The sequence below is a fragment of the Esox lucius genome, chromosome 10 (genome assembly GCF_011004845.1).
Source record: "Esox lucius isolate fEsoLuc1 chromosome 10, fEsoLuc1.pri, whole genome shotgun sequence".
Taxonomy (NCBI): Eukaryota; Metazoa; Chordata; class Actinopteri; order Esociformes; family Esocidae; genus Esox; species Esox lucius.
In genome coordinates this window covers 19,011,547-19,038,994 of record NC_047578.1, presented here as the reverse complement: position 1 = coordinate 19,038,994, position 27,448 = coordinate 19,011,547, and the positions used below count along the sequence as shown (strand labels likewise).

The 27,448-nt window shown below is 41.6% G+C and overlaps 2 protein-coding genes across 4 annotated transcripts; both read left to right on the top strand.

The window, feature by feature from the left end:
• Window positions 1-330: 330 nt before the first annotated feature.
• On the top strand, window positions 331-22,634 carry LOC105006979 (F-actin-uncapping protein LRRC16A). 3 transcript variants are annotated; one of them, XM_010865727.5, is made up of 38 exons: window positions 331-707; window positions 1,982-2,079; window positions 5,486-5,536; window positions 7,341-7,400; window positions 7,498-7,619; window positions 9,048-9,142; window positions 9,229-9,299; window positions 9,710-9,783; window positions 10,186-10,261; window positions 10,745-10,833; window positions 11,055-11,149; window positions 11,419-11,505; window positions 11,585-11,688; window positions 11,911-11,988; window positions 12,549-12,625; window positions 12,766-12,870; window positions 13,364-13,433; window positions 13,690-13,771; window positions 13,855-13,954; window positions 14,053-14,107; window positions 14,219-14,391; window positions 14,519-14,587; window positions 14,702-14,795; window positions 14,935-15,033; window positions 15,244-15,372; window positions 15,653-15,781; window positions 16,198-16,373; window positions 16,717-16,804; window positions 17,096-17,242; window positions 17,340-17,406; window positions 17,535-17,725; window positions 17,878-17,990; window positions 18,187-18,598; window positions 18,968-19,028; window positions 19,597-19,764; window positions 19,930-20,046; window positions 20,222-20,374; window positions 21,838-22,634. In XM_010865727.5, the coding sequence occupies exons 1-38, from the start codon at window positions 668-670 to the stop codon at window positions 22,038-22,040; spliced, it is 4,218 nt and encodes a 1,405-aa protein (XP_010864029.1). In that variant the 5' UTR covers window positions 331-667; the 3' UTR covers window positions 22,041-22,634. The 3 variants fall into 3 exon arrangements, with proteins under 3 accessions (XP_010864029.1, XP_010864028.1, XP_010864030.1); XM_010865726.5 differs by having other exon boundaries at window positions 18,968-19,037; window positions 21,838-22,633; XM_010865728.5 differs by lacking the exons at window positions 331-707; window positions 1,982-2,079; window positions 5,486-5,536 and adding an exon at window positions 6,988-7,110 and having other exon boundaries at window positions 18,968-19,037; window positions 21,838-22,633.
• A 122-nt stretch (window positions 22,635-22,756) lies between these two features.
• On the top strand, window positions 22,757-27,303 carry scgn (secretagogin, EF-hand calcium binding protein). The gene is made up of 11 exons (XM_010865735.3): window positions 22,757-23,106; window positions 23,259-23,329; window positions 23,572-23,664; window positions 23,951-24,040; window positions 24,152-24,208; window positions 24,542-24,619; window positions 25,211-25,266; window positions 25,361-25,406; window positions 25,708-25,767; window positions 26,282-26,350; window positions 26,613-27,303. The coding sequence occupies exons 1-11, from the start codon at window positions 23,037-23,039 to the stop codon at window positions 26,739-26,741; spliced, it is 819 nt and encodes a 272-aa protein (XP_010864037.2). The 5' UTR covers window positions 22,757-23,036; the 3' UTR covers window positions 26,742-27,303.
• Window positions 27,304-27,448: the final 145 nt, after the last annotated feature.

Here is a 27,448-nt window from a genome sequence, read left to right as displayed (position 1 = left end):
GTCACATTGTGGCCATTGCAATATTGCTGCATCTCATTCTACACCACTGTGTAACGTGCCGCCTTCTTATAGAAAAAATATCACTCTCACTTTTTTCTACTAACATTTAGCAACCTCTTACTGGGTGTTGCCAGCTGCACAATATAGAAACCACCTGCACAATATCACTCTCACTTTTTTCTACTAACATTTAGCAACCTCTTACTGGGTGTTGCTCTCTCACACATACTCGTAACTGTTACGACAAAACTAAAATACCTGCACCGAAATGTTATGTTGCATTATGATGCCACCAGGTGTCTCATTTCCCCTTAGTTTACTATGGCGAGTAGCATACCTTTTTAGAAGGGAGGGATTATTCACTAGTTGAAGTTCGTGATACTTTCTGCAGGAGCCCCATACAGTATGCCAGTCCTTGAAAAACGTAATATACAATATCCTCTTGTATAATTAGTTTTGCCACCTCCGCGCTTGAATTATGTTGTATTGCGTCGATATACGTAGGTCCTCTGATGCGCTCGAAGAGTAATGGAGAAAGTAAACGAAACGACCCCAGGTGGCCAGGACGCTGGACTACCCGTCTTTGGATACATTTTTAATTAATGTGGTGTTTGGTCTTAGTTGTTTTGACTTTTTGAATACAAAACGACCCTCCTAATTCTCAAAAATGACTGAAGAAAATACGGAATTTCCTAACGATTTGCTGGGTGAGATAAACTTATTAATAATTTTGCAATGTCAGTTTGTTTGGTCTAAAATGACTGGTGTTATTCGAATTGTTAGAATTAATAAACGACAATGATAAACAGTTATATATATTATCAAATTAATTATGTTTTCGAGGTGCATCTATAATTGCCATATACCTCACTACAGAGAAGAGAGGTGTGTCTTGCGAAATTCCCCGTGTGATGACGCCAATGGAATGGCAGTGTTCTCCGCTAGAATTGCCCATAATAAATGCAAGTGTAATGCAACGCACAGGACATTGAACAGCCTTAATAGACATCTATACCCTTTCTTTTTGAGTTTTCCTTAAAGTTTTTTAAGTTATTTAAATAAACCGACACCAAAACAATATTACTAAATTTACATGTGGATACATAAAAAAGCAATCCGAAGCAGTCTGGGAAATCTTTGGAAATGTCCTTGTCTGTAAATGTTTTGCTAAGTTTATGACCTCATGTCCAGAGAGTGGAGAATTCCAGAGGGATATAGTTATTCCCACCATGCTCTTCTGCCAGAAAAACAAGACAAAAACCAGGCCCAGTCCCACCCTCAGCTGGTTTCCTGGTTGGCATTTGTAATAAGAGATTTGACAACAGTGTGACTCATGAAATCTGTGAGAGGTCTAAAGCTGGTTAAAGCTCAGTTGGGTTCAAAATAAAGCAATACTCTCATTCTGTTGTTGTACAATATCCAGTTCAATATTAATCTCTAACCTCTCTGTCACTCTTTAGTTAGTGTGATGCCCCCCCCCCCCCCCCCTGTATAGGAAATACAGGGTTTTGAATGTAAACACTGGAGGAAAGTTTTGATGTACATGCTAGCAGCCTACAAGTCTACATTGTCACGGAATTATAAATTAATAGATATGGGGCTATATTTTATAAATGTTTTGTGGGTCAATTTGAGATCCAGGGCTTTCATTAAAGATCCGGCTATAGCCCCGGACACCCAGGCCCAACAATGCCACTGGTGTTGTGCTTACAAACCAGACATTAGGATCACACCTGATACAACATCTTTTTTAAAAGCACTACAATTAAGGCAACATGCATTCCAATTCATTTTTTTTTCCCGTCAGAAGATATCCCAGATCAAGCAGACTGAACATGGGCTGTTTAGGAATTAGTAAAATCATCCAAAAACCTAGCTTTGACAATACCATGTGTTAAAGGAAGTTTTGTGAGTGCACAAGATAGACAATTGCTGGATAGTATTAATCTTTCAGTGTTAATCTTTCCGTTTCTCCTTCTAGAGAGTGTGAGAGATGCTCTGGAAAGAAAGATCAAGCTCACCCTGAAGAAAATGGTGAAGCTGGAGGTCAAAGGTGACAAAGTGGAGAACAGAGTTCTGGTAAGAAACCAGGGCTGTATTTCTGACCTGTGTAATCGGTTCCATATTGTGCCATACCTGGTCATTTTGAGCGTTCTAGATCCAGACCTTTTAAGTTGGCTTCCTGACATCCTGATGTCATGTGTCATTTAAATAATATATTGCTTTCTATAGAGAATAGTGACTTTTTAATGTTAAGCTACAACGCTGTTTCCAAAAAAGTTGGGACGCTGCATAAAATGCAAATAAAAACAGAATGCAATAATGTGCAAATCATTTAATCCCTATATTTAATTGAAAATAGTACAAAGACAATATATCAAATGTTGAATCAGAGAAATGCCAATGTTTTTGGAAAAATACTTGCCCATTTTGAATTGGATGCCAGGAACACGTTTAAAAAAGATGGGACCGGGGTATGTTTATTACTGTGTTGCATCTCCTTTTATTTTAAAAACACTGTAATTGTATGGGAACTGAGGAGACCAATTGCTGTAGTTTTAAAGGTAAAATGTTTTCCCATTTATACTTGATATGGGATTTCAGATGCTCAACAGTTCGGCTTCTCCTTTGTCATATTTTTTGTTTCATAATGCACCAAATGTTTTCAATGGGTGACAGGTCTGGACTCCATGCAGGACAGTTTAAAACCCAGACTCTTTTACTACAGAGCCATGCTGTTGTAATACGTGCAGAATGAGGTTTGGCATTCTCTCGCTGAAATAATCAAAGCCTTCCCTGAAAAAGACGTTCTCTGGATGGCAGCATATGTTGCTCCAAAACTTGTATCTATTGTTCAGCATTAATGGTGCTTGCACAGATGTGCAAGCCAGGTGCACTGATACACCCCCATACCATCCCAGATGTTGTCTTTTGCACTGTGCGCTGAGGTTCCCTCTCCTCTTTAGCCCAGAGGACGCAGCATCCATGATTCCCAAAAAACATTTTACATTTTGATTTGTCAGACTACAGGACAGTTTTCCTCAGTTCATCTTAGATGAGCTCGGGCCCAGAGAACATGGCAGCGTTTCTGGATCTTGTTTATGTATAGTTTTTTCTTTGTATTGTAGAGTTTTAACTTGCATTTGTGGATGCAGGGACAAACTGTGTTCACAGACAGATGTTATTGGGAGTGTTCCATGCAAGGATTTCTACTACGGAATCGTACCTGTTGCAGTGCCACCAGAAGGCCAGAAGAACACGACCATCCAATATTGTTTTTTGGCCTTGTCCCAGAAATCAAGTTTTCTCTTTTAATGATATCATGTACCGCAGATGATAATATCCCCAAAATCTTAAAAATTATTCTGAAATTGTTGCACTATTTGCCTGCGCAGTGTTTCCCAGAGTGGTGATACCCTCCCCATCTTTACTTCAATTAATCTAATTAGTTGTGAGATTTTCCATCAGGTTTTTGTTTTTTAGCATTACATAACATTTCCAGCCTTTTGTGACCCCTGTCCCAGCTTTTTTTAAATGTGTTGTAGGCATCAAATACAAAGTGGGCATATATTTTTCAAGAAACAATAACATTTCTAATTTTCTACATTTGATATGTTGTCTTTGTACAATTTTCTATTGAATATAGGGTTTAAATGGTTTGCATATCATTACATTCTGCTTTTCTTTACATTTTAAACAGCATCCCAACTTTTATGGAAATGGGGTTGTACATTGGAATTGCTACAAAATGACCTTTTGCAACTGTCCATTTATTTTGAAACTTTAAAAGGTAGCCAAAACATAGTGTGTTTTAACCAGAATAGCAGTTGCATCTTTGCATTTTTAGAGGATCTAAGTAAAACAGAAACAATTCTGCTGTTTTCATTTTAAACAAACAAAAAGTTTTTACAGAGTTGCAAGCTGGTCCTCTTCAACCCTAAATCCTGAATATCGTTCGTTAGGCACTGAGTGAAAGAGAAAAGACTGAATTGAGTAGGGACTACAAACAAGAAACACTCTTTTTAGTTTTCCGTTGTGAAATGTTTTCCAATGTACTGTATACCCAAATGAGCACATCCCTGTATACAACTGCTATTCAGTCTAACTTCATAATTCTTTATAACTACAACATCCTTTAACCCTTTCCTCTAATCCCTGGGCATGCAAAGACATGAACGGCCTCTGACCAGCTTCCAAAAGACATTTGAGCCCTCAGTCTCAGTGAATCATTGTGATAGAGGAAGAACAATGGATTAGAGAGGGTGGGGGAGCTCTACTGGATTTGGGCCTATCTCGTTTCATGCTGTTACACGTCTTTCAACCCCCAGACGCACGTGTGTGTCTGTCTGTCTTTTACCACATCGTTGTTTGAGTAGAGATGAGAAAAATGAAGATTGTTGAACAGTCAGCCACCCTGAAGAGTAAACAGACACAAACACGTTTTAAAACATATGCAGCTGACGAACTTAAGACAATGCTGATGGAAAACAAAGCTTTTAGGACTGATAACACGTTGTATAATGAAAGTATAATGGGACGTCCCCTGGTCAACTCGTGAAACAGTGTGCCATTTTCCATGTACTTTTCTGAAAGTTTTATTTTCAGATTAATTTGAAAATGGGATTGAAATGGACACACTGTAGGTTTTGGGCAGCAGCTCACACTGCCAGTGTGGCGGTATGTATTTTCTCTGTTTCCACCTGCCTTGACTTGACATAGCTCCTCCCCGCAGGTCCCTGACTTTGAGAATCAGACACTGATGAACACAGCCCACCACCATTTCGTGGACTTGCCTGTAGAGATGTAATCGCCTTTTTCTAATTGGCCGAAGTGAATCATAATCTTGTTGGTCCCTTTTTATCTAGGATTTGTCTTAAATTTGTCTTAAATGTCTTAAAGATTTTCCGTCTGTCTGTGTATGTGTGTACAGGTGTTTGGGTGAGCGTACCGTGCACCTCCCCTCTCCTTTCACATTAAATACAGTCAGACCTTAAAGGAGGAACTAATCAGGCAAGAGAAAAGAGGGGAGGGGTCTCCTCCCTCACACCTTTCCACTGGCTCACTTCACCACAGTCAATGCTCATATTTGGCCTAAAATGACCTCTCTCCAAAACCCCACATACCACAGCTATCTGATCCACAGTCACTCTTCTCTTTCTCCGTGTATTGAACTGTTCCATAAGTCACCATGATGCTGTTGTGTGCCTATTTGAACAGTCAAAAGTACAACCGCTGTGGGATTGCAGTTTAGCTTAGAAAGGTAGAAAGGTTCTAAAAGGTAGAAAGATTTAAACCATTCAAAACCTCATTACACATGCCTTGGCCCATTTCTCCGTCACTTGCCTTTGCATTTCGTATGTATGTTTCCTCTATATACAATAACGGCTGACGGAAAGACAAACTTACTCTGTCCAGTTTGATTTGGACCCAACTGTACTTCCTTTGTTAGTTCCGGTTGCTGATTTTTTTATGTCTTCTTCCGCAGGCTTTGGCAACCCATCGAGTCTATCTGCTTACTGCAAGGGTCCCCTGCAAGGTAACGAGAAGTGGTTGCGGTTGTGGGTAACCTTCCTATGAAACCAAATGTGAACAACAGGTATAGACTGACAGTGAAATGCTTACTGTTCTGACCACGCAAAGTTCAAAGGGCAAGAGATAGGAATAGACAGCAGGCAAAATAAAACTCTATTTATTAATACACAAATATTTAAACAAACGTAAAAAAAGGAGTAGAATTCCCACAATCCAGGGCAGCTTAAACCTTTACTGGATGGTTCCGCTTTTGTGACACCCTGAAAACAGAACAAGAACAGTATGGTGAGAGTTGCTATCAGTATGACTCAAGGTCAGTTCAGTTCTTGTGGAGTTTAAATGTCTGCGACTCCCTGATATGTGCTCTCTTGCGATGAGGACAGGGAATTGACCCCGTTACAAGAGTGAAGCTGAGGTTTGAGTGACATAACGTCTGTCAGTATGTGTTGAGGAAATTCAATTAGACCATCGTCCTCAAGCCACGATAATTCCAGATGGTCTTTCTTGGGAATGTTTGCTTAGTGAATCTCTGGGCGTGTTCTCTCTTGTTTTTGAGGAGCGCTTTTGGAATTCTTCGTGGTACAGTGGCTGGCCCAATGAGCAAGTCCCTACAGATTCTCTCACATCTATTTCTGTTTGCCTTCTCTTTCTGTGTCACATTGTCTCAGTTTCCCCCAATGTCTTTCTATCCCCCTCTCTCTCACTCTCTCTGTCTCACTCTATCCCTCTCATTTTAATCCCCTCTCTCTCTCTCTCTCTCTCTCTCTCTCTCTCTCTCTCTCTCTCCCTCTCTTTCACTGTCCCTCTTTCCCCCCTCTATCCACTCTCTCTCTTTTTCATTCTCTCTTAAGGTTGAAATTCTTCTGAAAACCTTGAAAGTGTTTCTCACGGGCTGTATATGTTCACAGCTGCATTGTGGGTATAAATATCCGATGTCATGACATATGGTGTTTTTTTTTATATTTGTTCTGGGCTGTAATGTGCTCACGATTGCATACCAACTGCAATTCAATGCAATCCTTGGATTTTGTATTTCATGAATGTCGTCAATTAAAAATAGTTCCTCAGATGGTTGTTAAACCATGTTCTTTAAAAATACAGAGTGAAGCAACACACTAAATACTGAGCCTTAAAGTATTCATGCTATTTCCTGTTTCAGGTGAGTTTTAGTGCAAGACACATAGCCTCAGGAAAGATAATATACATGTTTAGAAACACTAGGCCTCTGTGCTTGTTAGAAATTCTACCCATTTTCATGTGAAGCATTATACAGGTGAAAGTATTCCAAGTATCTGTATCCTGGAAAGAAGGAAATGCAAAGTAACCTTTTAACACGATTATACACTCTGGTCTTTGGAAGACAGAGGCTCAGTTGTTCCTGGGAGTAAATCTTGACCGAGGAGTTTTGAGTGCCGGGCAAAGACAAAGGAGGGATTCAGCAGCTGAAGGGGGAGGTTCTCTCTTACACCCCGAGTCTCTGGCGTCAGGGAGATAGAAGTTCTGGATAGGTTTGACCTCCTTCACTCCCTCTCTCACCCCTGTCTCCCTGCCAGCTGTGTCCATGAGAAGGCCAAGGCTGTATGTATGTGTGTGTGTGTGTGTGTGTACGACTTTCTATGTGTGTGCATTTCTACGTTACAGGTGCAGAAGATAACGTGGCCATGTGTCACCCATGTTTTTGATTTTATCAGAACGGTTTGCAATAGGTTCAAAGTTAAAAAACATCCCGAGTTTTGTGATTCAGTACCATTTATGTGCATTTTAAACGGAGTGTATAGTTCAGATGTGATTTTATTGTGTGATTTCAGATTGAACAAACCTTCAATTACCTAGATATACAAGGGATCACCAGTAACAAGCCCACTCAGGTAAGATACCTCTGGCTTCAAAACAGACTCTACTCGAGCCAGTCGTTTCACAGCAGAATATGCTATCAGTTGACACTGTGTGCTGCGCCCCCTATAGTTGTTGCTGGAGTATGACCGCGGCCAGCTTCCCCTGAAACTCGGCTCCGTGGAGGATGCGGATGAAGTGGTGGCTCACATCGGAGCCTGTCTCCACAGGATCTGTCCGGGCCTGTCCCCTGTGTAGGTTTCCCGCCACCTTTTTCACTTCACTCATCCTTCGCTCATCCAGTCATATGCATTGCTTTAATCAGCCGGTCCGTGGGTCAGCCAATCAGTTAGGTACTTATCATTCAGTTTAATCGCAGTCAGACGTTGTGAAATGGCAATGTTATGGGTTCCGGGCGGTGACCTTTTTGCGACCTTTTACCCTGGGTTGTTTGTATTAGGCTGCGGTAGTGTGAGCTACATGTGGAACCTTGATCAAATTGTCCTCTTTTTATGAGGTTAAAATCTGGATTTTGGACAAACATTATTCCTGTAATAAAAGTGTCTGGCCGTCCCAGTACTCGTTTCACTGTGAGGAGCCTGTGGCTGTGTGTCTAGCAAGAACACTCTCCTCCATCTTTCCCGGTGGACAATAATCTCTCTGGGAGAAAACGTGCACTGTGATTGTGTAACATTTTCTTTTAACCCAACTGGTAAGAGAACAAATCTATTTTTTACCATAGTTAAGGAGATTCTGAGCTTTGTGCCAATATGAGTTCCACAGCAACTGTTTAACAACATGTATTTGATATGCCTTTGAAATGGAGTGTGTGAAATGAGTATTGATGATTGGAATTGCCTAGGCTTCTTTGAGTAGTAATCTGTTTAGACTACAGTTTTTAAATTAGTTTGGTCCTGTTGACTAACATGATAAAGTGACAGTGTTCTGTTGACTGACATAGTAAAGTGACAGTATTCTGTTGACTGACAGTAAAGTGACAGTGTTCTGTTGACTGACATAGTAAACTGACAGTGTTCTGTTGACTGACAGTAAAGTGACAGTGTTCTGTTGACTGACAGTAAAGTGACAGTGTTCTGTTGACTGACATAGTAAAGTGACAGTGTTCTCTTGACTGACAGTAAAGTGACAGTGTTCTGTTGACTGACAGTAAAGTGACAGTGTTCTGTTGACTGACAGTAAAGTGACAGTGTTCTGTTGACTGACAGTAAAGTGACAGTGTTCTGTTGACTGACAGTAAAGTGACAGTGTTCTGTTGACTGACAGTAAAGTGACAGTGTTCTGTTGACTGACAGTAAAGTGACAGTGTTCTGTTGACTGACAGTAAAGTGACAGTGTTCTGTTGACTGACAGTAAAGTGACAGTGTTCTGTTGACTGACAGTAAAGTGACAGTGTTCTGTTGACTGACATAGTAAAGTGACAGTGTTCTGTTGACTGACAGTAAAGTGACAGTGTTCTGTTGACTGACAGTAAAGTGACAGTGTTCTGTTGACTGACAGTAAAGTAACAGTGTGTTCTGTTGACTGACATAGTAAAGTGACAGTGTTCTGTTGACTGACAGTAAAGTAACAGTGTGTTTTGTTGACTGACAGTAAAGTAACAGTGTGTTCTGTTGACTGACGAGGTAAAGTAACAGTGTGTCCTGTCCTCTACGCTGTGAAAGGAAGGTGATGAAAAAGTTGATCCTGAAGCCTCCGGAGAGGATGGCCACTCTACAGTCCCTGTGGGAGGACCAGGTCACAGACATGGGGCCATGTGGTAATGTTCTAACTTTATAATCAAGATCCAGGACAGAAAAACCAAGTATAACTCTGTATTCATCCCTCTCATTCTCCATCCATTAGGTGGTTTCTCTCACCAATACTGGTGTCTCTGTGACCATCTAGGTCTACCGTTCAAAGAGGAGGTGCAGTGGGTAAGTTCCTTCTTCCATTTCAGCTGAGATTGCAAATTAAAGTGTAGGTGTGTTAAAGATATGGTCAACTGTAGCTCTTTGTACTACCCCTGCTAGTTAGAGCTGCAGTAACTGTTTTACATTTACATTATAGTTTTTTGGAAGATGCTTTGAACTCCCGAGAAACAGATTTGTCACAGTGACATCTCAATGACTGAAACCAGCAGCCTTGAGCTACCAGTCCAATGTTCTAACCGCTAAGTGTATTTGCTGCCCCTTTTCATGTATACTGTAATTTGAGCACAGATTACTAAGAAGGTCTTTCTTGAAAGATGACCTGGATTGATGTTTATTACTTTGACTATTACACCCCTGCCATTGCAATTCTTTGAATTATTCTAACTTCCCATCCATCCCAACCATCCCAATAGGATGTGGACACAATCTATCAAACGCAGGACACGAGAGAACTGAACATACAGGATTTTGTACATCTTGAGAACAGGTACCCTCACTTTTAAAATGAACTAACCCTTTGCTGCACATCATATCTAGGGCCCTGTGCCTTTGCAACAACTCGCAATGGATTTGGGAGAGTTGAAGATCATGTAAAAACTTTCCTCATCGGCATCTGTGTTTACACACCAGGAAGTCACGTGGGTCAACGCGAGGGCACGCTCTGATGACCTCAGTTAGCTTAGTAGGTGTCCTAGCTGTTTTGTGGAGTTGCAAGAGCACAATACCTCCCCATCCCTGGGCGATACCGGCTAGTTTTAGAAGAATGTCTTTGATTGCTGCACCACCTGGGAGGAGTCCTTTTTTTGTGTTAATGGTACCACCTATGTTTGCTAATTATTGCTTGTTTTCCCTTTTATATATATATATATATATTGTAATTTTTTTACAGAGACTTGGTGGCCATCATTGGGGTCCTGGAGTATAACCAATGGTTCACTAAGCTCTCCACAAAGGACTACAAACTGGTACATTCCCATTGTTCTTTTTACGTTAAGGCTCTTGAGGGAAAACATTATGCCTGTGTCAGTTGCAGAAGGGGTTAGTTGGTGAAACGTGCACTCAGAAATCTGCGCGTCACCTGGAAAGGGCAGTAACACCTCACTACAGCCCTTAGAGAAGCGTTAAAAGACTTCCAAGGATGCGTGTGTACTTGTATTTGAATTGAATCCGCTGTTATCCCAGAATGTGTGAAGACCCTGCAAAGGGCCCACTGGCAGCGGACAGCTGTGTGCATTAAGCAGTGTGTTTCTGTGGGGTGGGGGGGGTGGGTACAGGCAGCGAGGAGGTATGGCGATGATAACAAGTCAACAAGCCCTGTATTTGCCAGAGATTGCTGCCGATCGAACACAGTGGATCAATGCACTGATCATTTCTTACGCTTTTTTGTACAGTACGTTATGCATCTGGGTTTACACAGGCTGAGCTTGCTGCTTTTTTTTGTCTTGCAGCCCACAGATGTGTGCGAACAAATCTTGCGAGTGGTGGCCTGCTCTACTCGCTTAGAGGAGCTGGTTTTAGAGAATGCAGGTCTCAGGAGGTATGCACTGATCACTGGTACTGAGCTACACTGGCTTCATTATGTCCAGCATTCACCGCGCACACACAGACTCTCCCCTAATGAATTGTGCTCTCGACTGCAACCGCATTCCAGACATGCGGTCACACCATAGTTAAACACATGACCGTGACCATAATCAGAAATGTACTTCATCCAGACGTGTTGTGTAGCAGTGTCTTTTCTATATGCTTTTCTTTCAGTGATTTTGCACAGAAACTAGCCAACACACTGGCCCAAAACCCTGCTACTGCCCTTCACACACTAAACCTCACAAACAACACCCTGGAGGACAAGGGTAAACCTCACTTTTGAAGCAGAGATATTCGATGTTACCCAGTGATTAGATATACACAATGCTCTGCTAATTTAGAATGATATCTTGTATTATGTGGCAAACATTTTAATGGATTATCTCAATGGCTGGCCTTTGTGTCATATTTTTGTCTCAAAAGTTTCAATGCTTCAAACGTTCAGGGCTTTATAACGCCATAAGTGGTTGTTAATGTGTTGTAACATCCACGTAATGTTAATTGTTTTGTTACAAAAAAAAATGTTTTCTCCCAGGTGTGTCTGCTCTCAGCACACAGCTAGCGAAGCTCCCACTGGGTCTCAAGCATTTGAACCTCTCGAAGACCTCCATGTCACAGAAAGGTATTGTAAATTCATAGCCAATGTTTATCTGACCATGTGTGATGTCACTTCCTCTGAACGTCTTGTTTTTGTGTTCCAGGCATTAACAGTCTGGCCCAGGCACTGAGTGCAAACCCAGCCATACTGACTACTCTTACACACCTTGACCTCTGTGGGAACTCTCTCAGAGGAGAGGACCTCCCTGTATGTGTCACTCATGGTAGAAGTTTCTAGTCACAAATGAGAGATCAGACAGCCCTGTGAAAAGTCTAATCCTAATGATAAAAGTGGGATTGTAAAACTGTTCTCAGATCTGTGTTGTACTGGCTAATAAATATCTTAAACAAAGCTTTAGTATGTTTTTCAAATACCTAATAACCTGCTCAATGTTTTCTTTTGTGGTTTTTATCATTTCTCTTTTCTCAGAATTTGTACAATTTCCTGGGTCAGCCTAACAGCCTAGTAACTCTGGATCTGTCCAACAGTGACTGCTCTCTTGATCAGGTGAGTGAACATTCTAATTTAGGGCGGCTCCACCCTGTTCCTGGAGATCTAGTGTATGTAGGTTTTCTCCAAACCTAGTTCTGATTAATCTGCTTCATCATCTATCTTATTATTTGAATCAGCTGAGCTAATTCAGGGTCGGAAAAAACTTACAGGGGAGTAGCTTTCCAGGAACAGGGTTGGGTACGTGATCTAATCTCAAACCTCAACCACACCTCAATCACACTGCCATTGCTAGGAAATTATTGCACACTTGGAATTTAACCCTTTTTATGGGTTAACTGAACCTAATCAAATGGTATAGTAATGAAAATGGTTCAGTTGTATTAATAACCAACAAAAGTTAACATTTGATGTGGATGACTGAGCACTGTTTATAAGTAGCATATAACTTTGGGGAAAAAGTCATTTGAAAATTATTTGTCAATCTTGTAGTTCTTTTTCTTGTTATGCAAATGACCAGTGCCGTCTGAAACATGTTGGGTGTAGTTCACTGGACCGTGAGTCTGGTTAAGAGCTACGATGCAACTTGGCTGAGCTGCGTGACTCCTTGCTTTCAGGTCTGTACTTCACTTCTGCGAGGTTCTGTGAAGAACCTCTCGGTGCTCAACATGTCCAAGTGTGTTTTCTCCTACAAGTAAGCCGTACAACAACAAAATAACTCGCCCACACTTGATCAATAGTTGCAGCCCCTTGCTATGTCCAAGCTTCCTTTACTACTCAAAGTGGTTTCCATGTAAACCTCTAGCAGGAATAACCGATATTGTCTCCCCACAGGAGAAATAAAGAAGTGCAGCCTTCCTTCAAGCAGTTCTTTGGCACCTCCGTGGCCCTGAGCAGTGTCAATCTCTCTGGAACCAGACTCCCTCTGGAGGCACTCAAGTGAGCGTGCAGTCAGCTCCACCTATCTCATTGACCCCATGGAAGTATATGTGTTCCACCTGGCGATGAATATGTATTTGACCAAAGAGAATCCCTGTGGAGTTTCTAGTGGTCTGTGTTGCTGCCTCTGGTGCACGTGCACCGCTACGTTGTGGATTTGAATCCACAGCTATTTCAGGACGAACTCTCTCCTCTACCTTTCCACACTGTTTCTTTTCATTGGAACGTGAAAATGCCAGAATAAATATAGACCTTTCAACTGTAGAAAAGAAACAGTGGGGAAAGGTTTTCTTCTTTTTGACAGGATGTTATACTCATTTAGTGTTTTATGGAATGTATTTTGGCTTCAATTTTAAAAGGGAAAAGCAAATAGTAAAGAAATAACTCAAAGCGGCCGTAAACAGAAAGCAGACGAACCACACCTAGTGTTTATTGCCAGCATACATAAGGCGCCTTTGTATGTTTAACTGAGATTGAATGATTTTCCCCTCAGGGCACTTTTACTAGGCCTTGGTTGCAATCCTAATCTCAGCGAAGTGTCACTGGATCTTAGCAGCTGTGAGGTAAGAGATTAAGGCCTTGGCTTCGGCACATTTATCTCTGAGGGTGAAATTAAAGGGAGACTAAGTCTAGACTAAAATGAAATGTTATCCTGACACCCCTTTATTACCTGGGGCTGGTGTTTTGACCATACTGATTTAATTATTTTATTTATCCCGCATAGAAACAAAATACATAATTTAACTACACATATGGTTATGATCCTCATTGCTGTTCTTTCTTTCCTTATTTCCTCCTTGTTTTTCAACATTACCTCAGCTAAGATCCGGAGGCTCTCAGATTCTGGAAGGCTGTATCGCCGAGATTCCCAATATCTCCAGCTTGGACATCTCGGACAACGGTGAAGCCGGAGCAGACACTGTATGTGCATGGATCTTAAATGTTTTCTACCTCTCGACTCACTACGTGTTATATGATCCCCAGGTTTGGATTCAGACCTCTCCACTCTGCTAGTGTGGCTGGCTAAAAATCGCTCCATCCGCCACCTGTCACTGGGCAAAAACTTCAACAACATCAAGTCCAAGTATGGGACTCCCTCACCTTGGAGTTAGAAATCCACCAGTCAATGAATTACACATTCTCCTGTATGGAATGTCATGAAACGTGTCTGTCTTCCTTCAGGAATATGTCTCAGGTCTTGGACAACCTGGTGCACATGATACAGGAGGAGGAATCGGTGAGTCAGCCGGAACGGCGGTAAACAGCTCAGCGTTTGAGAGCTGAGCATGAGCACAAAACGTGTCTGACTGTTGGCTACCGATGTTAAACCGCCATCTTCATCACACAGCCGCTGACGTCTCTCTCCCTGGCCGACTCCAAGCTGAAGGCTGACCTGTCCATCGTGCTGAACGCCCTGGGCAGCAACACCAGCCTGACCCGGCTGGACATCAGCGGAAATGCCATGGGAGACATGGGGGCCAAGATGCTGGCGAAGGCCCTACAGATCAACACCAAGCTTAGGTCAGAGGTCAAGGGCCACGGAGAGGCCCATTAGGTTAAACTGCTCCGGGTTTCAGTCCCGCAAAACATTGATTCTGCTGTCTTCCGCTGGTCTTTTATTTCCATTTCGTGTGCGTATTGTTTACAGGACGGTACTCTGGGACAAAAACAATGTCAGCCTACAAGGTCTCCAGGACGTGGCCACCGCTCTAGAAAAGTATGTCGCGGTTCAGTCTGTTCAGTTAGACTTGTATACTGTATGTCTTCACATGGATATCATGGTTAGGATATGAGAGGATACTACAGATTTTTGTTCTGTCTCCTCTTACAGGAACCACACCATCCGTTTTATGCCGGTCCCCATCATTGACGCTGCCCAGGCCCTCAAGGCCAACCCTGAGAAAACCGAGGATGCCCTACTGAAGGTTAAAGTTCACATTTGGCTTAGCGAGGGCAGATTTCTTATAAACATTCCCATAACAAGGCTTCAGTAGCCATGTTGACTGCCAAAAACGACATTTTTTAATTTGTTTTTTTAAATCTCTTTGAAATGTATCCCTGCAGATGGAGCAGTATCTACTTAGGAACCATGAGACTCGAAAGTACCTCCAAGAGCAAGCCTACCGGCTGCAGCAAGGCATTGTCACAACAACCACACAACAGGTGACCCGCCCAATCATTTTTTTTGATCTTTAACATTTTCTTCAACATTTTCTTTGTGTGGATTAATTTTAGTTCCGTTTGCACTGGGGTCATGAAAGTTCCACACTACGTACATGACCATTAACTATTACTTGACCTCTTTAATTGAATGATGAATGACCTCTCAGTGCTGTCTGGTGATCTGATCCTCGCTGCCTTCTGCTTCTTCAGATGATGGACAGGATCTGTGTGAAGGTGCAGGACCACCTGAACTCTCTGAGGTACACAGAGACAAATGTCATCCAGGAAGACATGAAGGTAGCCAGGAACCTAATGAAGGATGCCAGGAACTCTAAGAGGGTGAGCTGAGAGTCAGGCCTAGTTTTCATAGTACTGCTATAACAAGTGGTTCAGTGTGGACATCAAATTCTGGGCAAGAGAGACAAAATGACGAGACCAACAAAAATCGCAGTGTATGTGTGACTTCCTGGTTGAATCACATTTTGGAAAACTGAAAGCAACAATAACCTCAAGGCCAAATGTTAAGAGGAAGAGAAAACAGTCACATGTTTTACATTTAGCCTCTCACACATTTTTGGTTTTGCCTGACTTTCCCCACAACCCCTGTTTATCTTTCTAGCTGCTACCTAACCTGTACCACCTGAAGGGATCTCTGGGGGGCGTGGGTGGCCCCTGCATCGGCCCGATCCAGGAAAAGCTGGAGTCCATGGCAGGGGAGCTGGCCAGGGTCATGGATGAGCAGCTGAAGGTACAATGACAGTGTCTTCATCAGTATCTTTTTGAAGCAAAGATGTTTCACATTGATTTATCTTTGTGAACAGCGTGGTCTAATGCTAGACTTCTCAGCTCCAATCTTCAAGGTTATGTTTTCGTTCTTGTGATGTTAAGCAGTCATTTGTTTTTTTTGGTGTTTAAACAGAAAATTAGGTAATGAGAGGGGAATCACTATTCCATGCTTTTTCAGAACACCCACTGACACATCAAGGCTTTAATACTGTGAATTATTCCCGGACGCATGAACACATATTTAATAGTTGTTGTGTTTGTGTGTGGCTTCAAACAAAACTGGGCAAGTGGAGAAACACGGCTCGAGTCAATTTCAAGACAACACAGCAAAATGAAATAGGATCCATCCCCTTGTACCCAACCCTCTCTACGGTCCAGACTTTATTACAGCTGATGGTGGAGACCGCAGAGGGGGTCTGTCCCCACGTGATGAAGAGGAGCAACCTGCATCAGGAGCTGGTAAAGGGGAGCACAGCCCGGATTACCGTTCCACGTAGCTTTATCACCAAGACACTTCTAGAGCAGTCTGGAGTCGACATCATCAACAAGATCAGGTGATCATTACTGGGCCAGGTCAAGATACTGTAGCCAGCTGATGTCATCCAGAGTGACTTACAATACATATGTTCACCTATGGGAAGCAAAACAACCCATAAAACAACAATATCCCCAAAAAGTCAAAGGTGAATTGGGCTTTGGTGGTGTTCAATGACTACAAATGCAATCTGTGTAACAGTCTGTAAATGTATACAGTCTTGACTTGGGTTTCTTTCCCAGAAACAGATTTTACTTGTTGTAAGATTCAGGATTTTCCTTCTGATTCTGGGAATTTGGGAAAGTACTGTGCAGGTAGTAGACAGGCAGTGTCTGACCCATTTTCTGCTCTGTGTCATGCAGTGAGGTGAAGCTCAATATGGCGTCCTTCCTGTCAGACCGTATAGTGGATGAGATCTTGGAATCTCTGTCCTGTTCTCAGAACACTCTGGTCAGTACTGTGTACACTACATCAAAACATGTCTTTACTTCTCTCTCTGTCAGTTGATTGTTGTCAGGTTTAGGTCAATTCCATTTTATTTCCAGTCAAGTTAGTCAAAATCTACTAAAATTCCAATTATTTTCAAGGCATTTGCATTGAGTAATACTTGCAATTTAAAGTTTGGTTGGCTTTTTGATTTGACTGGAATTGAAATGGAGTCGACTCCAACCCTGGTTGTCATGCACGTCCGTGGCATATCCAAGTAAAACATGACACTTGTATGCCGGCTCAACACCCTAGGCAGAGCATCTGGCCAGGAAAGGTCAGCCTCTTCTCCACCAGGAGCCCCAGCCAATTGAGGTGCTGCAGGAGACAGTCCTTCAACCTGAGGCCCAGCAGCAGGACCTGAACCTTGCTGAGAGGCTGGAGGAGATGGACACCTGTGTGGTAAATGTGACTACTCACTGCTGCTACAATACCTTTCTGATGCCGTCTCTGAGAAGCTCTGACAGATTTCTTTCTTCACTGTTTTTGTGACCTTCAGATGACCCCCAAGTCAAAGAGGAAGAGCATTCTCTGCAGGATGCAGCGGCCTGTATCTGCTGCCTTCGGTGAGTTGATGTTCCACACCCAGTTAAAGGATATCCGGTCGTGTAGATTTACACCAGTCGCAGAAGTAATTTAATATTTCCGCACTGGAATGAGGGGTTTGCCTTGTCTATTCATGGTTGTCCATCAGAACTGGAATTTGACCTAGACAAGGCCCTGGAAGAAGTGCCCATACATGAGGAGGACCCGCCTCCTTCTCCCCCCTTGGACAAGAAGCAGATGTACTTTGGCGAGCTGCCCAATGTGGAGGCCCAAAAGCTAGAGCACCACACCAAGCTCCGCCCCAAACCAAAAAAGAGGAGTAAACCTAGCCGTGCAGCAGTAAGAGGCTGCCCACTCTCTTTTAATTCCTCCATATTCCCTCGCTCTCTCTCTTTCTCCCTCTCTTTCTGCCTCCACTTAATAAACTGTATAATTATTTTGTGATATTGAGTATGGTTTGATGGAGGCCTCCATATTTCTTTGATTTTCAGAGGGAATCAATCTGCACCTCTCCACTACCAGAAGTGGAGCAGAACATCCTGGTAAAAGTTGATGAGGGTGTTGATGAATTTTTCTACAAAAAAATCACCAAACTTAGTTTCAAGTGAGTCACATATTCCCTTTTGGTGAACACTTTAAAATGTTTTCTGTATGAAAAAATATGATTCCGGTTTCATCAGTTGCTATTTTGTTTTTAGGATTAATCGTTAACTCAATACATGTACTGTATGTGAAGGTTATTATTCATAGATGTTGTGAGCGTGCACTGTTCAGTCAAACCATTTCTCTAACATTTCCAGACGACCCACTCTGAGAGGCTTCTCGAACATCCAGGAGGGGTCGGAAAAGAAACGTGAATCACGGAAGAGCGGCTTCCTTAACCTCATCAAGTCTCGCACCTCCAGGTCAGAGAAGAGCCACGCAGCAGGTGCCGTCGCCACACCGGCTTCTCCAACGGTCCCTACGGTCACCACTGTGACAGAGGAGCCCCTGTCCCCCAAGTCTCCATTGCCTGACCACCATGAAACTCCCCCTGCTCATTCAGAAAAGCCCCCAACCCCTGAACCCACTGTGGAGCACCATTCTGAGAGTGAGCATAAGAGTAGTCCTCACGGTGTCCGGCACTTTGGAGTCCCCGTAATGGGCGCCGTAATGGGCCGGGACCTCTTGGCGGAGATAAGAGCCAAGCAGGAGAGAATGGCTGCCCATAAGGTGGGTAAACTGAACAAAAGTCTGCTTGTTTAAATCAGTTGGCCGGTGGCACCACTTAGCATTACCCCTTAGCATCCTCAGACACCACTGAATAGTTACAATCTTCCAGAAAAACACACAACCTCCCGTGAGAAAAGAAAGAGTGGAATAAACAGTGAGACAGTTGATAATATTTATTCTTTTTAAGCTGAATGGACACTATATGTGCTGTAGCTTTGCAAATTATTCGGACAACTGAAGTGCATCATGAGATGATAACTGTTTGACTGTGCTGCCCACTAGTGGCTCTAGAGGAAAACCAATCAATGTGCTGGAATACAGATTTGTGCTTCTAAAGCAGGTTTGGGACTCACAATTGTATTTTTACAGGCGGATTCATCTTCCTCCAATCTGACTCATCTTCATCACATTCCTCCAGACAAGCCTTACGGTAAACAAGGTGAATGGGCCTCTAAATCTTAGTCATATAATTATATTTAATCTATGTACACAAGGATGGCTCAACTTAATTGTGCCACATTGTCTGTTTTGCCATTCAACTAATTGTTTTCAGTGCGGAACAATAAAGTTAAGGTGTTTCCCTACTGGATCGACGCAGGATTCTCTACACTGTTTAGCAGAACATTCTGGAAATCTGTTCACCTCCTTACTATTTCTCAATGGCTATTTGATGTTATGTCTTTTTTTAGATCTGTGTTCCTTCAGGGGCTCCAGTGCTGTTTTTTCACACAAATGGCGTCCTTTTATTGAATAAGTTCATACGTTGCTGAGGCTCCCTCCTGATGTTGTGCTATAATGATTTTTAATGAAATGTATTATTGTAATTTTTTATTATTTTTTTGTGTTTGTGTGTTTTATAAAAAGGAAAAAAAGGTGTTTCATTGAATTAGCGCGCAAGGTGACACTAGGATTCGACTTGTAAAAGCTCGACCTGCCATCCACGCGTCTGGAACAAGTGTCAAATGTGGGTGTTTTTTGTTATGTCTGACTCTCTGCAGGCAAGCCAGAGAGTCAGACAGCGTCTGGAAACGTATCAGTAGCAGCCAAGTCTAAACCCACCGGCGCTGTAACTCTCAGCCCCCCAGCCCCCCGAAGGATCGAGCACCAGCTTGGACCACGCTCCCCAGGAGCACTGAGCCCTCACACTAGCAGCAGCCACAACCCAGGTAGGCTTATGTCTGAGGGCACTGTGGTGAACGTGACACTCAGTATTGAAAATATGGTCTGTCGCCAAAAAAACGAACACAGTTGAATTTTTTTTTTTTAAACTGTGATGTAGCTTTATTTGCCCTCTTGTCTGTAACTATTATCTGTTTCCTTTTCACCTTCAGATGAAACCCTTGACTGCCATTTTGGCAACTTATCCCCAAAAGTTCCAATGCCAGCGCCTCGCCTGAAGAGGGCGCCCTCAGACTATGAGAAGGAGGGGGAAAGTAGCCTCATTGTTGGTGGGTGTACAGTATGTCTGAGTGACCTAGGAACAGCCAACCATTGTTCAAAATGTGTATTTTGAGAGTCGCTTTGTTAAACGTAAAGCCAAAGGCATTAATCTAAGCTTGTCACTATGTGGGTTTAGTAGATTTGAATAGAGGCACTAAAGCATCAACCATCTCTCCCTGTCAGTTGAGGTCACAGTAGACTCCAGCCCATCTGATGTGGACCATGTGACGGACAGGTCTGCTGCTGGCGGGAGACAGTGGTCCTCCCTGGACAGATCCGCTTCCCTTGAAACGGAAGTAGAGGTTCGCGAGAGAACCAAGTCCCTCCCTGCATCTGGTTAGACCAATTACTTTCTCTCCTTCTGCTTTAGAACTTATCAATAATGAATGGTGCTGGCATTGTAAGTAGACAGTTTTGACAGGTCCAGTTGTGGCAGTACCTTTTTGAACAGCATGCAGTTGTAGTGACAAGTTGTTGTTGGGGTTTGTGATTGGTCTGTGTTATGTATCTAGCTGTTGCCGTATGTATTTATGAAATCCCATTTTCCTATGGGGAAAATGAAGTCCATGATGGTTATATACAGTGGCTTCTGAAAGTATTCCGATACTCCTCTTTCTCCACATTTTATCATGTTATAGACTTAATTTATAAAATACCATCAATTTACACACCATTCTCCATAAATACAAAAGCAAAAACCCTTTTTTTACATGAAGTCCAGGCTTTGGCTGGGTCACTCAGAATTTTCACAGACTTGTTCCAAAGCCGCTCCAGTGTTGTTTTAGATGTGTGTTTTGGGTTCTTGTCTGGCTAAAAGATTAATCTTGACCCCATCTGAGTTCCTGTCTACTATGGACCAAGTTTTCTTCAAGGACCTCTCTATTTTTGACTGTTCATTCTTCCCTCAATCCTTACCAATCTCCAGGTCTCTGACGTGGAGAAGCATCCCCATAGCATGATGCTCCCCCCACTATGTTTCACCATTGTGATGGTATTAGTCAGGTGATAAGTGGTACAATGTTTTTGCAAGGCGTATTGCTTGGCATTCAGGCTTAATGAGTCGTTTAAAAATATTTTTCAGGTGGCATGTCATGTCATATGCCGTTTATTCAGGAGTTGTTTCCGTCCAACCATTCTACCATAAAGGCCTGATTGATGGAGCACTGAAGAGAAAGCTGTCCTTTTGGCAGATACTCCCATTTTTAGTGACATTGCGTTCTTGGTCACTTCCCTAACTTTTTCCATTTCACAATAATGGAGGCCACTGTGCTCCTGTGAACTTTTAGTGTTATAGCATTTTATAACCATCCGCAGGTGATATACAGTACAGAGAGTTCCTTGGACATCATGCCATGGTTTTTACACTGACATGAACTGGGAAATGTGGGACCTTGTATAGACAGGTGTGTGACTTTCTAAATAATGTCCAATCAATTGAATTTGATACAGGTAGACTCCCAGCAAGTTCTAGAGAAATCTCAATGATAATCTAAGGACACAGGGTCTATCTGAGCTTAATTTGGAGGTTAATGGAAAAGTGTCTGAACACTTATGTGAGATATTAGTTTTTTTTCAGTAAATTGGCACATATTATTTGTCATTATTGGGTATTGCGTGCAGTTTATTGGCTCAAAAAAAATTTTAATTAATCATAAATGTAGTCTATTACACAACACAATGTGTGTATAGTGAAGAGGTCCGGATATTTTCTGAAGCCATCGTCAGCCACCGTTCACAGCTGACTCACAGGATATCCCCATATCAGCTCACACAGTGCTTTGTTGTCACTATCCCTACAGTGAGACCTCCATCTATGGTGGACACCACCCACTGCCAAAGCCCTGTGTTTGATCCAGACGACGGCAATGAGGAGGGCCTGCTTCCACGGTGTTATTCCCTTGACGTGGATGACCCTCCACCCCCACCCACTCCTGACCCAAGACCAGACCTCGGGCCTGACGACATGGAGGAAGACACCATGGATGAGATCAGCCCTGTGTAGAGAGAGATTCTACGTTTGGATTCTCCCTACTGTACCAAAAGTGTTCCACAGAGTGTGCAAGTGCACACTTTGGACAAACGCAGCCAATTAATAAATGAAATCTTATGGTGAAAATCGTGCCAGTATCGTAGGCTTTCATTCACCCAGAAATACTCTTGATTGGCTTATTCAATTAACAAATAAGGATTGCTGTCTTCTATGTAATTGGATGTAGTTTTTGTTTATGTAAATATGTATTAACATACTGAAATAGATATATATATGTCTTGTAAAATTATTATGGGATAGAAAATGTACCAGGGGCACATTGATCTAGTAAAAAAGGTTTATTACGTTTATTTGAATATGGACAGATACAATGACCAGAACACATTGCGTGCACTAATTTAAAGTGCCTTTTCCCAATCTTGAAGTGAAACACATAAAAGACAAAAAAAAACACAATTACAAGCATAATGCAGCCTTCATATAGCTTTGTTTAAGTTAAATACATGCATTGAGGGGCTTGGTGATGGTTCCAGTAGGGTAGTTGTACTACAGCTATATTGAATTATACTGAAAACATTTAATTATGTATCTTTTTTTACTACTCAGGTTTGTATATTTGTACCAATAAATATCATTTTTACTGATAATGTCATACATGATCTATTTATGCCTTACAAATTCATTCAAATGTATCATGATGCATATGTAACTAACTGTTTGATTGGATGTATTTGACCGTGCTTTCTTTGCGGTTGTCTCCAATTGTTTTGGGCAACCCCTATCGTGCATCTATTTTCAGCATCGTGCTCGAGTTGGTCTACGTCAATTAGATTTGGTGGTGTTTCGAATGAACTACAGTGAACGAAACATCATCAATACTAGTCTAGATAACCTAATATAGCTGTATCCGCGAAGAAAACCTATTTGAAATCCAAACGGATACAACTTTGATATTGATAAAACTTTTAAAATTTTGGATTCGAACTGCTGTGTTGGGCACAATATACCATGGACAGCGCTTTTGACAATCTAGATGCTGAAGGATTCCTACAAATTTGGCAACACTTTGATGCTGACGGTAAGGTTTTAATAAATGTCGTCTTTTGCTTACCTTTGATATCCGTGTTAGTATTTCCATTGCAAACCGCCTTTGAACTTGGCACCATCTCGTTGACTTAATTCTGAAATATATTTTATTTAATGCTTCCAATTCCATGTATTTGTTGTTAGATAATGGATATATAGAAGGAAAGGAGTTAGACGACTTTTTTCGACACATGATGAAGAAACTTGGGATGAGTGTAAGTAGGCTACTACAGGACTCTGCTCCTCTTCCTTGTCATGTCTGAGGCATTATAACACTATGTGCACATTAATAAAAGAAACTGATGTATCCTTAGGCTACAAAGTTAGTTAACCTCTGATTCCAATAATGAATCCACATTTCATCTTTCAAAAGTCAGAATTTGTGTTCATTTGCAATAGCATTCAAGGACATTTACATAAACCCAGAAGTTTACTCATACTTTTGCTTTACCTAAAGGATGAACTATCAGACGATAAAGTCAGAAGAATAAAGGAAAGGTTCATGTCAGCTTATGACACCACACCGGATGGTCGCCTGCAAATACAAGAGGTATGTTTGCTTGTGTTCACTACTGCTGTCCTCCTTCCCATTCTATTTGTATAGAACATTTACTTAGAACCCAACAGGTGTGTTCACCTGAGAAACTGTTTAATCAGTAGAGGTAATTCAGTTTGGTTCAATTGACAACTCCTTTGTGCGTGAAGCAGCCTTGAAACTCCCTATAAAAGTATATTTCTATTTTAATTGAAACAAATTACAATTATTTATCTCTGAGCGAGTAATGGCTGTGTATATTTCTATTATTAACAAATTTGATTGAACATAAATAATCCAGTTGGCCACCATGATGCTGCCGGAGGAAGAGAACTTCTTGCTACTGTTCCGCAAAGAGACGCCATTGGACAACAGTGTAGAGTTCATGAGGGTAAGGTTAAATTGAATGTATTATTAGATCAATGTTATTGGTTGGGTACTCTGCCTACCTCTATTATCTATAGCAAGGTAATCAAAAGATTTGCTTGTCACTACCACACAGATCTGGAGAAACTATGATGCTGACAGCAGTGGATACATTTCAGCCATAGAGCTCAAGGTACAGTCAAGAAATGCCCTTCTACCAATTTCTTTACTTTTAGACAAAAGGTGGCTATGCAAATTGGGTGAGTAACACCCAGGTAGTTGGGTGTGCCACCCTGGTGGATGTTGGACGTGGTTGCCATGCTCTAATGAGTCCTTGTAGTAGGTCAGGAGCCTGCAGGCTTAATAATGGTAAAACATCACGAAAATCGGCCTGTTATATATTGGGTTGAATTGACCAATACATTATAATTTAACCTCATATCAATTGTAAATCAGGATTAGAAACCTCTTTGTAAATGTCGGCCCAGGTTATCGTATTGGCCGTCTTCCTCTATGTCCTCAACAGGGCTTCCTACAGGACCTGTTCCTACAGCACAAGAAGACCATCTCCCCCAACAAACTGGAGAAGTACACTGACACCATGGTAACAACTAGCCCCTGCTATCTCTGTTAATCCCTCATGAGGACTCTTGAACCCCTATCACTGTTGGTCAATTGCCAAGAAGCGTTAATGTTTGTGACCTAATTGCAATTGCAGATGGCCTTTGAAGAGGTTGGAAATAATCAAATAGGAGGAGACATTGATCTGTTGTCTCATATGAGTGGATTAAACCAAGTACAATGGTTTATTCAATTTGAATGCAAAGCAGATTGTAATTCATGTTTATTTTCCTTAAAAGGATGATGTACGTGAGCCCATATGCATAAATGGTATCCTATCGATTTGGCGTACAGACAATGAGAAATACAATGTAGATATTTGATTTAGATTTTCTTTGTTGGTGTTGTAAGGTTATATAGGACATTAGTCTGTTATACTTGAGATTTGACACCATTTTTACTACTGTATTTTCTTTAGTGGACAGTCACCCTACTGTCATTTTTATTATCGATAGTAGAAATCAGAGGGACACAGGTGAAGTGGAGAGAAAGAGGTGAAGGATGAAATGGCTCTGCACACAATTTCTATTTATTCTGATGCTCTGTTCTGCCTCTCTGTTTTCTGTCTCAACAGATGAAGATTTTTGATAAAAACAAGGATGGAAGATTGGAGTTGAATGACCTTGCCAGGTACTAATTAACAGTTTTCCTTGCATTGTTAGGCACCTCTATGTGTGTCTCAAGCTGGTTTCCAATCTGCCACTAACTGTTTTTGTCCTCACAGAATATTGGCTCTTAAAGAGAACTTCTTGCTGAAGTTTGATATGGATGTAAGTAGAAAAACTACTGATGATTCTTACAACTCACAATCAGATACGACCAAAGGTATTCAATTCTCTCCTCAGGGACAACGAGATATTTAGGAAATTTGCTGCCCCAAACAAGTGCACCTGATAAGTCTAATCATGTGTTCTTGCTCTGGAAAAAATACAATACATATTAGGGCTGAGGGACTGTGAGGGAAGATTCCTACTGAGATAAGACTATAGTACATTGTCAAAATATGCTCAGATACTTATTGGCTTAAAAGAGAGGAAGTAAACGGTGCGTTTTGACACAACTTTTTTTCAGGCTTGCAGCCAAGAGGATCGAAAGAGGGACTTTGAGAAGATATTTGCTCACTATGATGTCGTAAGTCATTATACATTAAGCCACAACATGAAGCGTTCAACATAAGCTAACATTTAAGGTTCATAGTGACCAGCATATTAAATGAAATTGCTGAGTTTCTTATAATGACTCACTGTGATTTTTCTGATACTGCTGCATTGGTCTAAAATGTATTTGTCCCTTTACATGGTCAAATATAGTAAACTATAATATCAATACAAATGGACTAGAACACACAGCTGGATTGCAGTTGGATCAGCAGGAAGATATATTCACAGGATTAAATGCATGTGGTGATAGGAATTCCTTTTCCACATCGAGCTTCCTAATATCATTATTAACTGAAGTGCTGATCCAGTTGCATTGCCATGCTCCTCTGGGCTGCCTAATGTCGCTGTGTGATGTAGTTATACAATGCCCCATTACTGATCTGAATTCTAAGCAGATTGTAGATGTTGTTGTCTTTGTAATGATTCAAAGCACTTCTGGTGCTTTTTCACAAGTTTGGAAACGTTGTGGTTGTTGTTGTTTACAGAGTAAGACAGGTGCCTTGGAAGGTCCAGAGGTGGACGGCTTTGTCAAAGACATGATGGAACTGGTCACGGTAAAAAGAGTATATATGTTGTATATATGCAGTATAGAGTACTGTGCAAGTCTTAGACACCTGAAATTCAAGCTAAAGCTATATATTTTGGTAGTAAGTGTTTATTTGTAAAAACTAAATATGAAACAAAAAAACATTGACACAACGTTACGCTTAGCAATGGGACCAACACTATTAGATTGCAAATGGGCTGGATCTGTGATTTGTTTTCAGTTGTACGTTAATGGGTTGAAATAACACGTCCTCTTTATATTCACCATAGCCCACAATTACAGGAGCGGACCTGGACAAGTTCCGCAAGGTCCTGCTGGGCCACTGTGACCTGAATGGTGATGGAAAAATCCAGAAGAATGAACTGGCCCTGTGCCTTGGACTGAAATACACAAGTTAAAACTACTGGTGTTAATATTCAATAACAAGAATGGCAGTCATTTGACTTGCTTGAGTTAGCTCCACAGGCTAACTGCTAACTCATTGATAGCATGCCGTGTAGCTAATGGCTTTTAGACAGCTGAAGAGCATTGTGTGATGGTTAATTGAAAGGAAGTGCAGTGTATTGTAAAATAGACCAGTTTAGTTAGGGCTCTTTGGTTGAGAATTACATTTGGATTTAGATTTGTGAACCTTGATTATTTAATTTTGTGATTGTACTGTGTCGGATACATTTATGCATTAGCCTATAACTTACAAAAGAAATGTGGTGAATTAAGTGTTTAGAGATTTCAGTTTTTTAGGGACATTTACATAATATGTTATATTGGCTTTAAGACTTGCCTGGACAGTGTGGTTTTTGATGTGCCAAAATGATTATGAAAATAACTGTCATAACTGGTTTGACATTACACCTCCTACTGGATTTGAAATGGGTCAACAGTGAAAATGTAGCATGTAGCATGTCATGTAGCATGTCATGTAGCACAGTGTATGATAACATAAACAATAGTTTCTGCTTCCTGGGGCCTCAGCATGTTCCTTCAAGTTGGAACAACCGTCTGCAAACACAAGGCCATACAGCTCCACTATTGAACTTAGCATCAAAATATACATACAGTTGCTATAACCTTATTAGTAGTACATGTCTGTTGTAGGTTAGCAGAG